The 11,827-nt window shown below is 43.2% G+C and overlaps 1 protein-coding gene and 1 long non-coding RNA gene across 2 annotated transcripts; one reads left to right on the forward strand and one right to left on the reverse strand.

Annotated features, from left to right (window-relative positions):
• Positions 1–5,072: 5,072 nt before the first annotated feature.
• Positions 5,073–10,681, reverse strand: LOC139760092 (uncharacterized). The gene is made up of 3 exons (XR_011715247.1): positions 10,200–10,681; positions 9,378–9,619; positions 5,073–6,105 (listed from the first exon to the last, which is right to left on the reverse strand). It is a non-coding gene; the product is annotated as an uncharacterized lncRNA (long non-coding RNA).
• On the forward strand, positions 5,832–11,464 carry LOC139760091 (uncharacterized). Its single transcript, XM_071682914.1, has 7 exons — positions 5,832–6,032; positions 6,616–6,697; positions 7,331–7,505; positions 7,973–9,263; positions 9,438–9,649; positions 10,671–10,898; positions 11,006–11,464. Exons 1-7 carry the CDS (start codon positions 5,837–5,839, stop codon positions 11,324–11,326), a joined length of 2,505 nt encoding a protein of 834 aa, XP_071539015.1. The 5' UTR covers positions 5,832–5,836; the 3' UTR covers positions 11,327–11,464.
• The last annotated feature ends 363 nt before the right edge of the window (positions 11,465–11,827 follow it).

Raw genomic sequence — 11,827 nt, forward strand, 5'->3', positions numbered from 1 at the left:
TGGATGACGAGTTACCGAATATCGGAAAGAAACGCATCTACTCATAAATTACGTGTATTCATGTATGTGTAAGTTTTATCAAGATACCTTTTCTATCCTTCCATAAAGAGATCTGGTGCTCCTATTCTACCTTTCCGTGGGCAGATTGGTGCACCTATTATATCCTCCTATGGACAAAATAATGCACCTATTCAACCAGTTCTTGGACATATTGGAACACCCATTCTACCAGTCCATGGACATATTGATGCATCTATTCTACCAGTCCATGGACAAAATAGTGCACATATTCTACCAGTCCATGATGGTGCACCTATTCTACCAGTCCAAAGACATTTTGATGCACTTATTCTACCAGTCCCTGAACATATTGATGCACCTACTCTACCAGTCCATGGGCATACTGGTGCTCCTATGCTACTATCCAATGAGCAATTTGGTGAACCTATTTCATCCATACGAGGACAGACTGGTGAAATTATACACCATCGCAAAATTCTTTTGTGATGGCCGTCGTGTTACTAACATTAAAAATCACACCTTAATACACCGTGCTATTCAGAAGGTCTCAGATGCATAAACAACGAAAAGCAATTACCGTTATTTTTGCACCCATTATTCTCGACACGAAAGAGCCGAATAAATTTACACCATATATTTACTGATAATTATTTGTAAACAGATCTTACAATTGGCTAATCATGAGGTCAAGATTTGTGGTGGTACACCGTAAATACGCTTCCCGTCGGGTCCATATGAATGATCACAGTACAAAATTGTTATTTGATTGTTTACTATCGAGTAACCAGAATCATGGGTCATGACTGGCAGCGTCACTATACACCAGTGATAAACACTGTGAATATCTAGCGATATGAGATAAATTCCTTATTCTAAACAAGAGAAGTGCATATACTGTAAGTAGACCTAATAGATGTAAATGATAAATTCCTCATTACAAATAGCAGAAAAATGCTTATAAGTAGCTAAAAGTGATGTAAGTTTTAAGTTCCTATTTTCGAAACGGCAGAAAAGTAATCTGTGGACTTTTCGCAAGTCCACGTTTATTACTTGATAGGTCTGTGATGCTTTGCGGTCTTATTCGTAAGTTCTCAAGTTGAAGAGAATTTCTCCGTGTCGTTTCTTCCGGTTAGAGCACTTTAGGCAAGGATATGCATTTACCTGAAGATGATTTAGGTTGCCCCAAAGGTGAGTAAAGACGTGAGATCTGTGATCTCAGGCTGCCAGAGTTAGGCTCTACTTTTGAATTATTTTGTCACACGATCAGGATAAAGGCAGAGCAATCCCGGGCGTTGGCATGTTCCTACCAGGTTGTTCTTATCTGCTGTAAATGCGGAGGTGTTTCGTGAGGAGGGTTTCCAACCGGCTGCCTCTCTAACCTTTAAGTGTATCAGCGTGGCCCTCCACTACCAAAGGTCGAGCCTTGGGTACAATGACTTGGTCTTTGACTCGACCTTCACGGATCAGATCAAAGGCCGGGACCTCAGTGCTGCACCACAGCCTCTGTGTATCATGAAGCTTGTCGAGTTCGGAGAACAGTAAGGTAAAGACAGAAAAATGGACGGGAAAAGAATCTTCGGGCCGATAACTGAAACTAGAAGACTCAAGGTACAGAAGGCGTACAAAAGGATGCGTTGGTATGGGCCACACACACCTCTTATGCAGAGGAATCGTGAGTGCAGGGTATTGGGAGGTACAGCAGAAAAGGAATCAGTGGAAACATCAAGAGACGAGACTGCGAGTGAGATGAATAATTGTGAGGGGTAATAGTAAATTGGCGCTCAACGGAAGTAATTCCCCTTTCAATCATTTGCTCTCCTCCAGTAACTATCATACACAAAATGTGCATTACCCTCAAAGACTGTTTGGGTACTGGTGAGTACGTGAGAACACACAAAGAAACACATCAGTGTTTCAGCTGTTACGAAAAACAACTGATCAAAGTTCTTTATCTATCTAATTTCTCTTTCGTGGATATGCAACTATAAAAGGACAAGTACCGACAGATAGAATATCTTTATGTTCGCGAGTATGATTGTTCATAAACAATCAGGATTATCATTGTCCTCGTATATACCAATTTCGAAGCAGCTCTTTCGTGTCATACCGTCTCCCTTCCCTGCACTGCAGGGATTCAAAGAAATGGTAACCACACACCAATTTATATGCGCTCTATCAGATGCTACCTTTTTTTCCCTATTCTCATAGAGGGCCATTAGAATCCCATCCACTACTCCGGAATTCATTCGAGTTGGACACTGCACAGAAACCACAGGCATAACTATGTGGCCGTTGATCACTAAGACAAAGATGCAGTTGAACTTCATCGTCGTGCGTTACATAACGTACGTTATCTTAGTTAAATGATGAGGCAGGACATGCATTTAGAATAAGGCCAAAACACACAAACACCTTTTTTGATTAACTCATTTGAAAAACGTCGAAAATCTTCCCCAGTTTGTATACCTCACATCAAAGAGAAGCGCGGGAAAATGTTTTACGTTAGGAACGCGCGCCGGTCATTGTGACGGAGAAACTAGAAAAAGTATACGATAAAATATACAAACATTTTCGTAACTATTTATCATACAAGAAACTCCTACTAATTACGTATTCCTACCTAATGAAATTGTTACAAATGGCACGAAAACAAATGAAGAATTGCACTTACGACGACTGTGTCACCATTCTGCTGTCTTCTCTTGCACCGTAATGCAGAATGGCCTACTTGAACGGCGCAAACTGCCTTTCGTCTGCTAATCCTCCATACCACCAGGAAACGTTAACTGACTCAAGATGAGGTATATATGAATGAATAATGCTTGTGTGTCTCTATACATCCATGCACGCCGTAGATTTTCCAGCTGAATTCATTGTCAGGTCGACATAATATCACCAACAGTCTACGAAGCACTGGCACCAAGCACTTCACAAAGGAACACCATTATTTGCGACCACAGGAGGGAGGGAAGGAGAGGAAGCGGGAGTTGACAATGTGGCCTATACCCTGCTACCACAATACCCAGTCACACACTACACTCTCCTAGGCTTCTACCGAATGCCGATACCAACAACCTAAATGTTGCCACTTCGTTTTTTTTTTTTTCAAAACTACCACATAGAACAAATAAAAAAGTATCGAATAAGCACGAAAAAGTATGTGAAAATCATGAGTTATACATATAATCCCCATAAAAGTAAATACAGAAGTGTGGACACTAAAACTGTAAATATTCCTTTAAATATACATGTAAATTGGGTGATACGAGTGCTAAATACCTTGGTAACTACTGCGAGGTTGTTAAACTTGCTCGGAAAGAACTGTAGATACATGCATATGTAGTCGATTTCAGACCAGATTTTACAAGTTCCTTGTCACAGAAACATTAACAAACTCTACATACATATACGTGAATGTGCACCGTATGTATAATACACACCAGTGTGTGTACGGTACTGCGTGTATATCAAGCGTATTGTATGGAACGTGTGTACATCACGGTCTTTGGGATGGGGTGCTTCTTGTATATGTTACCGAGTGGGAACAGAACTATAAACGAGTGCAAATTATATGCAACAACAGGACCAAATGAACACTCCCGCACACACACACACACACACATATATATATATATATATATATATATATATATATATATATATATATATAGCTTGGCAGCATCAGGAACAGAGAAGAAACGTCATGTCAGGTGCCCATCTATCGACCAGCCCCATGGGTAGGATGACCCGAACTGGGTACATGTAGTCAAGTATGCCACGCCCGGAATTCGAATCCATATAGCTCCTTCCTAGAGCGGGCCCGTGATGGCTCATTGTTTGTTTGTGTGTGTGTATGTATGTGTATAGGATTTTTTCTTTTCATTGTATTGTAAGCTGTGGCCTCGTACTCTCCTACTTAGTGCATAATATATAGATCATGTATTGAATAATCGTCTCTCGTGTACGTTCTGTACTGGTATATTTTCATTTTGAACTTCATTTCCCAACAAAGGAAGTATGCTAAATCTTGAAAAAGAACATATTTTCAATATGTCTATTGTGCTAAGTACTGAAATATGTAAGCCACACATTGTGGGAAAGCATATCACAACGAAATTATGTATTATTGGTGTCTAGATTTCCGATTCGACATGTTTGTGTTATTCTCGAATAGCAACGAGGGCAGGAGACTAGATGTGTGTGTGTGTGTGTGTGTGTGTGTGTGTGTGTGTGTGTGTGTGTGAGGTGTTCGATTGTCATCTGGGTAATTCATGCCGACCGAAAAGTATTATAAAGGATCATGTAAATTTATTGAGCAGTTCAGCGGTGGAAATGTGCAGGCAGCGAAGGTTATGCATACTGCCTTTGGTGAGGCTGTGGAATATCATACCGTGTAGTGTCTGTCAGGTCAGGTCGTTTCGTGTCAAACGTGTGGAACCAGGGCCAAGGCCAGGTCACTCCCGACGATCAATACTCAGATGCATCACTGACACAATAATTCCTCGTACTGAACGAAAGACAAGATGAGTGAGGGTGGGTTTGGGCAATTAGATGTGTGATTCATAAGACCATTTCCTGATGAACTCGCCCAACGACTGACGAAAGGATGACCCACACTGGCTGACGAGTTGGCCTGCTGGTCGACTGGCCGGCTGGCTTGCTGCTGTGTTGTTAAGGCAAGTTTATGGCGAATCTGCCGACCCGGCGCCGGATGGAAGCACGGCAACCCACTGCCTCCGTCTGGTCCTGTGGCATATGAGTTTTGTAGTAGCAATGAAAGGCAATTGTACAACTGAATTTCATGTAACAAATAAGGACATAATGAAATACGTAAACTTACCGTATTCGTTCATCTTCTTGTCAGTCAGCGATTGAAAATCGTGGTGCAATTCACAGCTTACTTACCTCGAAGCAGAGCTGGTCAAAGTTTCGACTCTGTAACAAAGTCATCTACACTGTTGTCCCATGAAACTGGCTTCTCCTTAACGAGAGATATCAGATGATCTACTTCATCACTTTCCATACTAATGGCAAATAAAACGCTTCAGTGCAGATATATCACACATTTAGTACCAACAAAGTACAGCTCAGGACTGACTGGAGAGGCAGCAGCTACCATTGTACCCCTCGCCAGCTCTTACTATTTGCACCTGGATCTTGCTGCTCGTCGCGTCACTCGGAACCCTCACATGAAATAAGAAAGACAAACAAGAGACCCCACAAAATTCCTACAGGGTTTGCCAGTTCCATAGTAATGATTCTTGCTTCTCGAGTCACGATTGGTAAACATGGTTCTCGCAGGACCAACGCTCTCGCCCGAGCGGACGTAGGTATGCATCAAGGCTCAGTCGGTAATATTCTACATTCTCCTCGCCCACATTAGGCATGTAATTCCACGTATAATAACCACCGAGGAAGCCTTATTGATGGTTCTACACGAGGTCACGCGAGTACTCCTAAGAATTCTCCGTTGGCACCGTTTTCTTACTGAAGGTGGTGATCTAGGATTACAAAGTAAATCGCAATCCAAGTCCCTATTTAGCAATGCCAAACACATTTCACCCATAGAAATGGATACAACAAAACTAGTAGGCAAGCGTTTTACTGCGAAAGAGCGAAGCGATTTTTCATCAGAGGGTTTCTTACCATATGTAATTACTTTTCAGTAAGAGTACTTGAATAAGAAATTGCTACTAGTGTCTGGAAACAGGTAATAACCACGTTTCACATTCAGGAAGGGTTTTACTCCCCATTACGGAGGAAAAGAAGGCTCACGTCTCTTGCCTCCCCCTCAGCAGTATACGTGGAGGGGGTGATGGTACTCAGGTTCCAGGAGGACGGGGTGGCCACGGAAGACACAATAGCGGTGTATGAGGGACACCTGAGCAGGACCCGATACCTCTACTCCTTCACCTTCTGCGTCAGGTTCAAGATCTTCTACCTTCATCAGCGAGGGACGCTCCTCTTCCTTTACGACAGCGTTCAAGGCCGATACTGGATGCTGAGGGGAGGTGAGTTGTTGCCTAGTTCTTCGTCCTTCTCTTTTTGTCTTGGTCGTTGAGTGTTCTGTGTTGCAGACGACACCTGTGCGTGATATATAACAAAATCTTGCAGACTCTCCAAGAAAAAGGAAAATAGTTTCTTCCACATAATAGTTCTAAGAACAAGAAATTCAACCATATAAAATTCAGTAAAGGCTACTGGTTTGTAAATATTTGATACTACGTGACAAGACTTGCCTCGCTCTCATGATATTTCACTGCATCACGACTTTATCGGAGGTCTTATCAGGAGTACATGATGTTTGGTGGTAGTGATGCTCGCTTGAAAACTAGTTATTCACACTTGCATTCAAATTCTTACTTTTTCTTCGAGTGAATTAAAACAGCAATGTGAACCTGTACGTGTGTGTGTGTAGCCCCTCGAAAGGGATGTCGGGATTGTATAATAATGATATACTATGTTCGTGCTGGTGTTTTCTTTCTCTCTACACAGATGTATATTCGTAACAATACTTCAGGCACTGACAGATTACTGGGGTTACCATTATTAACTGCCTGATCATTTTCTTCCTCCGTGGCGTGACGGCGGCAGAGGTGTGGGTGGACAAGGTGCGGGTTGCTATCTCCCACACTTGGCACTTTATGCCCTTAGACCGCCAGCTCTGGGCCTTCAGGTGAGCTATCTTCACTGGTGCTGCTTAGTCTAGCACCTCCGTCCACCAGTATGGTAATTACAATCATGGAACGAGTAAATATACTGTAGATACTAAACCGTCTGTGGACAGGATGACAGATATGTACAATATAGCTTAGTTCTGACTTATTCTGTTGGGTTAACTTCCTCCCTTACCCGCCACGGTGTTTCTTCTGTTACTCACCGTAGGTAGTCACCTTCGGCAACATCCTTCTCACCATCTATCATTTCCGGAAGTAGGTGATATTCCTCTCGTTAGGATGTTGGGAGGTCTATTGTCTTTGCTTGGTATGTGTCGGTTGGGCAACTGCCGTGCCAGATATTTTGAGGTTCTATTCGAGGGAGCTAACACTATCCGCATCAATAAGAAGTTGCACGCGAACGTCAGACACATATCAGGACAGTGATGCTGTGTATCTTAATAATAGGTGACGTTCCTAACCTATCCACTTATCAATACTCAGAGTGAATAAACAATTACGAGTATTATGATGGAACTCCAACCCTCATTATCAAGTCGGGTGTCACAAGGTTCTACAGTTGGAGTTAAGTCAGTGGTTCTCGAGGGTCAAATTCAACCTCAGCCTGAATAGATTTGTCTTCACGTCCGCAGATGGTACCATATGTGTTTCACCCACAACCATACGACCTTTCTGATCCAAACCTTCCTGGACGGTGAGGTGGTGCAGCACACCTACTACGATGTCGACCGTCCGGCCTTTGGCGACTACGTGGCCGTCGGTAACGGGCAGGCCTTCGAGGAGAGTTACAGCGGCGACATCAGCCAGGTGCCCACCTTTCACTGTCTCCCACATGCTTTGTGTATTCCGCCCGGTGAGCTGAGCAAAAACATTCACTGTAAATCACCAGAATGAGTGTAATATTATACACAGACTCACGATTCATTCATCTACGCACCGGCCATTGCAGGTCTGGAGTCAGTGATGTAAAAAGTTTGGAGGAAAAGCAAATTTTTCTGGAATCAGTGGTAACCCTCAGTTAATTCTGGGTTATTATCGTCCTCAAACCTAAAAAATTCCTTCTGCTATAACCTTGGAGCTTTATCACTCATTCTACTTAGGGATATCTTATCTTATTCTGTTGTACACTCTTATCTTATTCTGTTGTACATTATCTCGTAGGTCTTCAGATAGGGGGTTTCATTATTACTAATAGTTATATGCTTTTCCTGGGTTCTTCGTCTTGCTTCTTAATGGTTTTACGTGAAATTTTATGATGGATTGTGTACCTGCAGGTGAACGTGTGGGACAAGATACTGAGCGATGAAGAGATCCTGAAGATGGCTCGTTGTCAGACTGATCCGAAAGGGAACTTCATCTCGTGGGAAGGGGGCTGGACACTGCACAATGTATCCTCTTACGACCTACTTCTCCCCAAGTTTTGCCAGCAGGAGGAAAGTAACATCTACTTCTGGTTCCCTCAGGTCTCGGATGCAACGGCTCAGTATGTGTGTGAGGCCCTAGGTACCCACCTGCCCCATGTCACTAGTCTGCAGGAGGCAGAGTATCTGTACCAGCTGTCGGAGACCACCTGGCCTGACACTGACCATTGCCCACTTTATTTCTGGAGTGCGCTCAATGATAAAAAGGAAGAGAATGTATGGGTAGCTTCTTATGACCACAAGTATGTCGATAACTCATCGTACTGGTCACCAAATGAGCCTAATGGTTACAGGTACGAAAACTGCGCAGCGGTGCGACAAGACGGCCTGATTGACGATGACTGCACCTGGGACAGATGCGCACTTTGTACTTTCACAGAACCTCAAAGATTTTCCTTCCTTGGAACCTGTGAGCCAGAACTACGAAATGTTTACTTCGTAGCGTACCAGGAGGAGTATGGCGGATTGATTTTCAGAAGTTACGGAACGTACCATATCAGGAAGGAGAACGGAACATGGATCTATGTGGACACAGTGAAAGGCTACACTATAGCAAAGATGCAAGTGTTTGATCCTGATTTCCCGATGGGACGAAGATGGTGGGAGCTTGAGAAGGAGGTTTGCGGTCAAGATCGTGGTGGTCGACGCCTAATGCTCCTGACGCCTTGTCTTCGCCACCACTTCACCTGTGATGATGGAACCTGCATTCCCCATCACTACCGCTGCGATCTCAAGTATGACTGCCGGGATGAAAGCGACGAGCTGGAATGCGAACTGATCTCGTTCCCAAAAGACTATCATCAGCATCTTCCTCCAAGGGTGCCGGGGAAGGAGGACTCCAAGTTGCCCGTTGTTATAAACGTCGTCATCAAATCCATAGATGTTCAGACGGTGAACATGGCCATGAAGTTGTCTTACGAAATAGAGATGATCTGGTTTGACAACAGGCTTCAGTACTTCAACCTGAAAGTGAACGATAGTCTGAACAGTCCAAGGTTGGACACCATGATGAAGCTGTGGTCTCCGCTAGTGAAGCTCCTAAACACAGACACTATCGACCAGTCGCTGCTTGCTGAAGACGCCACCACGCTCGTCAAGAGAATGACCAAACCCTTGGGAAGGGACGAGGGGGCCGCTGCAGAAGGTTGTGCAACACCTGATTTATTTTCCTATTTTTTCTGAATGTTTTTAATGGGCTTTGCTGCACAATAATTGGTTGTACATTGTCTTTAGTTATATTATGATAATGAATACTTACGATGATTTGCCTTTTACCGTGTAGTCAATACCCACTACAGCTTCTATTTTCTACCAACAGTGGATATATACTCAGGGGAGGAGAACCCTCTCTCGGTAAGCAGGAAGTACGCTACGGTGTACGCCTGCCAGTTTGACCTCACACTCTATCCCTTCGACAGCCAGTACTGCGACGTCCACCTGCAGATTGTGTCTGGCCAGGTGTCGTTCCTCGACGTCCACCCGAGCTCTTCAGTCGAATACCTGGGAAGCCATGTCCTCAATGAATATCAGGTTATGATTAAAATCTCCGTATACAGGATAAGAAACTATCTAATTCATACTTCTTTGCCTGATAACAATTTTGGACTGATTCTAACAGGATAATGTTACAGTTAGAGACTTATGCACTTACGTCTAGTCTTTATTTCAAGTAGGATTGTAGTTTAAGAATCTAACCCTATTTCTGAGGTAATGGCTGATGTACAGAAAATATCTATATCTCAGGCTTTCAACATTTAACTTCTCTGATTCCACTGAAAATCCAGTACAAATCATGCGACCTGTTGAATATAATTCACAGTGCCTTAACCTCTACTCCATATACAATAAAAAAAATCACATGGATTACCTGTATACTGCAGCGGATCTTAGGGTTAGATTCTTATGGAGGGTAAACTTTCATAGACAGGAGAGTGCACTGCGTTCAGTGCGTCCACTGTGAAAGGGGGAGTGGATGAATATTCAGCAGTGGTGGATACACATTGCTCTGCCTTCATAGGGAACATGAGCAAATCAATTACACATACACACACTCAAGTGGGGGAAAAAATGACATACATACCAGATGTGCTGCACTGTGAACACTCCTCATGGCTTGGTTTCTTTCACTAACGCCGTGTGAGAGGCTTTCAAGTCATCTCCTGCCTCTCTAACTTTACCATGACTCGTCGTCAGTTTGATACTCCTGAAATAAAACACATAGTTTACATTTAGGAACATAACACTAGATTCTGGAAGCTTTCAACATGGACATATATTTCACGTGATATTTGACTGCTCCGAGACGATTGCCAAAAGGTTAGAGGGGAAGCAACAGACGATTAACGAGTTTTATAATCTCAAAGAGTAGATTTATAACCCCATCTTCTCTTCTCCCTCATGTTTCATTATAATCTAATCTGCAGGTAAAACAACAATTCAAAACAGGAGTGGATCAGCAAGAGAATGATTTACGACCGTAAGATGCGAATATGACTTGCGTGAGGAATGCAGCGTAGGTGTACCACAATCAGTAACTGGCCTCTTCTCTCAGATCGGGGAGGTGAAGGTGCTTTTGGGGAAGAACTACCTGCCGGGGGAGGCTCGGGTTCGCGTGCCCATGACCAGGCTGTATGGTAACTCAATCCTGACCATCTACATCCCGTCACTCATCCTGATGATCATCAGTTACCTCACCCTCTTCTTCAGGACCTCCATCTTCGACGTACGCGTCATGGTGGCGCTTACAGCCCTCCTCGTCCTCGCTACGCTCTTCGCTCAGGTAACGTTATATACAGTACCTAGCCAGTGCGGAAATCATCTTCCTTTCCAAGTCTACAGTGGTCGGTGTCGTTGTATTAAATGTGTATCCATCTTTTCCACCTGCAGGCGTCATCTTCACTTCCTCAGACCTCCTACTTCAAGATGGTGGACATCTGGTTATTGTTCTGCGTCGGCATCACCTTCCTGGTCATCATTTTCCACATCCTGATCGACAACAGACTTTTCAGCCAAAGCAACCAGACCAAAGTGAAGCCTCTGCCTATGCCGGGTTTATATGGAGGAGATGAGCAGCTACTTGGCCTGCGGGGTCGCTGCCGATGGGCCCCGTCCATATCTGTGGAACAGTTGGAAATGGTGGCCAAGGTCTTTGTGTTCCTCCTCATCATCTCCTTCATCATTGGCTACCTGACATACATAGTGGGCTGAGAGACCTTCCCCTCCACTCATCGAACATCACCTGTACACTGATCTTCATTTGAAAGAATAACTAAAATGAAAAGGGAAACTTTCTCGTCAGGATTTCTAAGAAACCTCTATAATTCTCCAGGCACAAGGCACAGGCACTTAGCAATATGTGATTACGATGAAAAAAAGAATATATATATATATATATATATATATATATATATATATATATATATATATATATATATATATATAACGTTCTAAAAGCTAATAATCCGAAAGTTGTGGCAAATTGCTCAAAAAGTCGTATATCTTTTAAAATATGTATATGTAAAGCTTAGAAGCTTTCTTCTTCAGCTGTACAAGCAAATAATGACGTAATTACTATTTGCGATTATCATTTGTATGTTTGTGGAATAAAGTTTTACCCTAGTGTTAACCTGTATCATAACGTTGTGCATGTGGCATGTCAAACCCCAATCCCATACCAGGTATCTAACAATCAACGAGCCTCGAGGGGAT

This window comes from Panulirus ornatus, chromosome 35 (genome assembly GCF_036320965.1).
Source record: "Panulirus ornatus isolate Po-2019 chromosome 35, ASM3632096v1, whole genome shotgun sequence".
In the NCBI taxonomy this organism is placed as follows: Eukaryota; Metazoa; Arthropoda; class Malacostraca; order Decapoda; family Palinuridae; genus Panulirus; species Panulirus ornatus.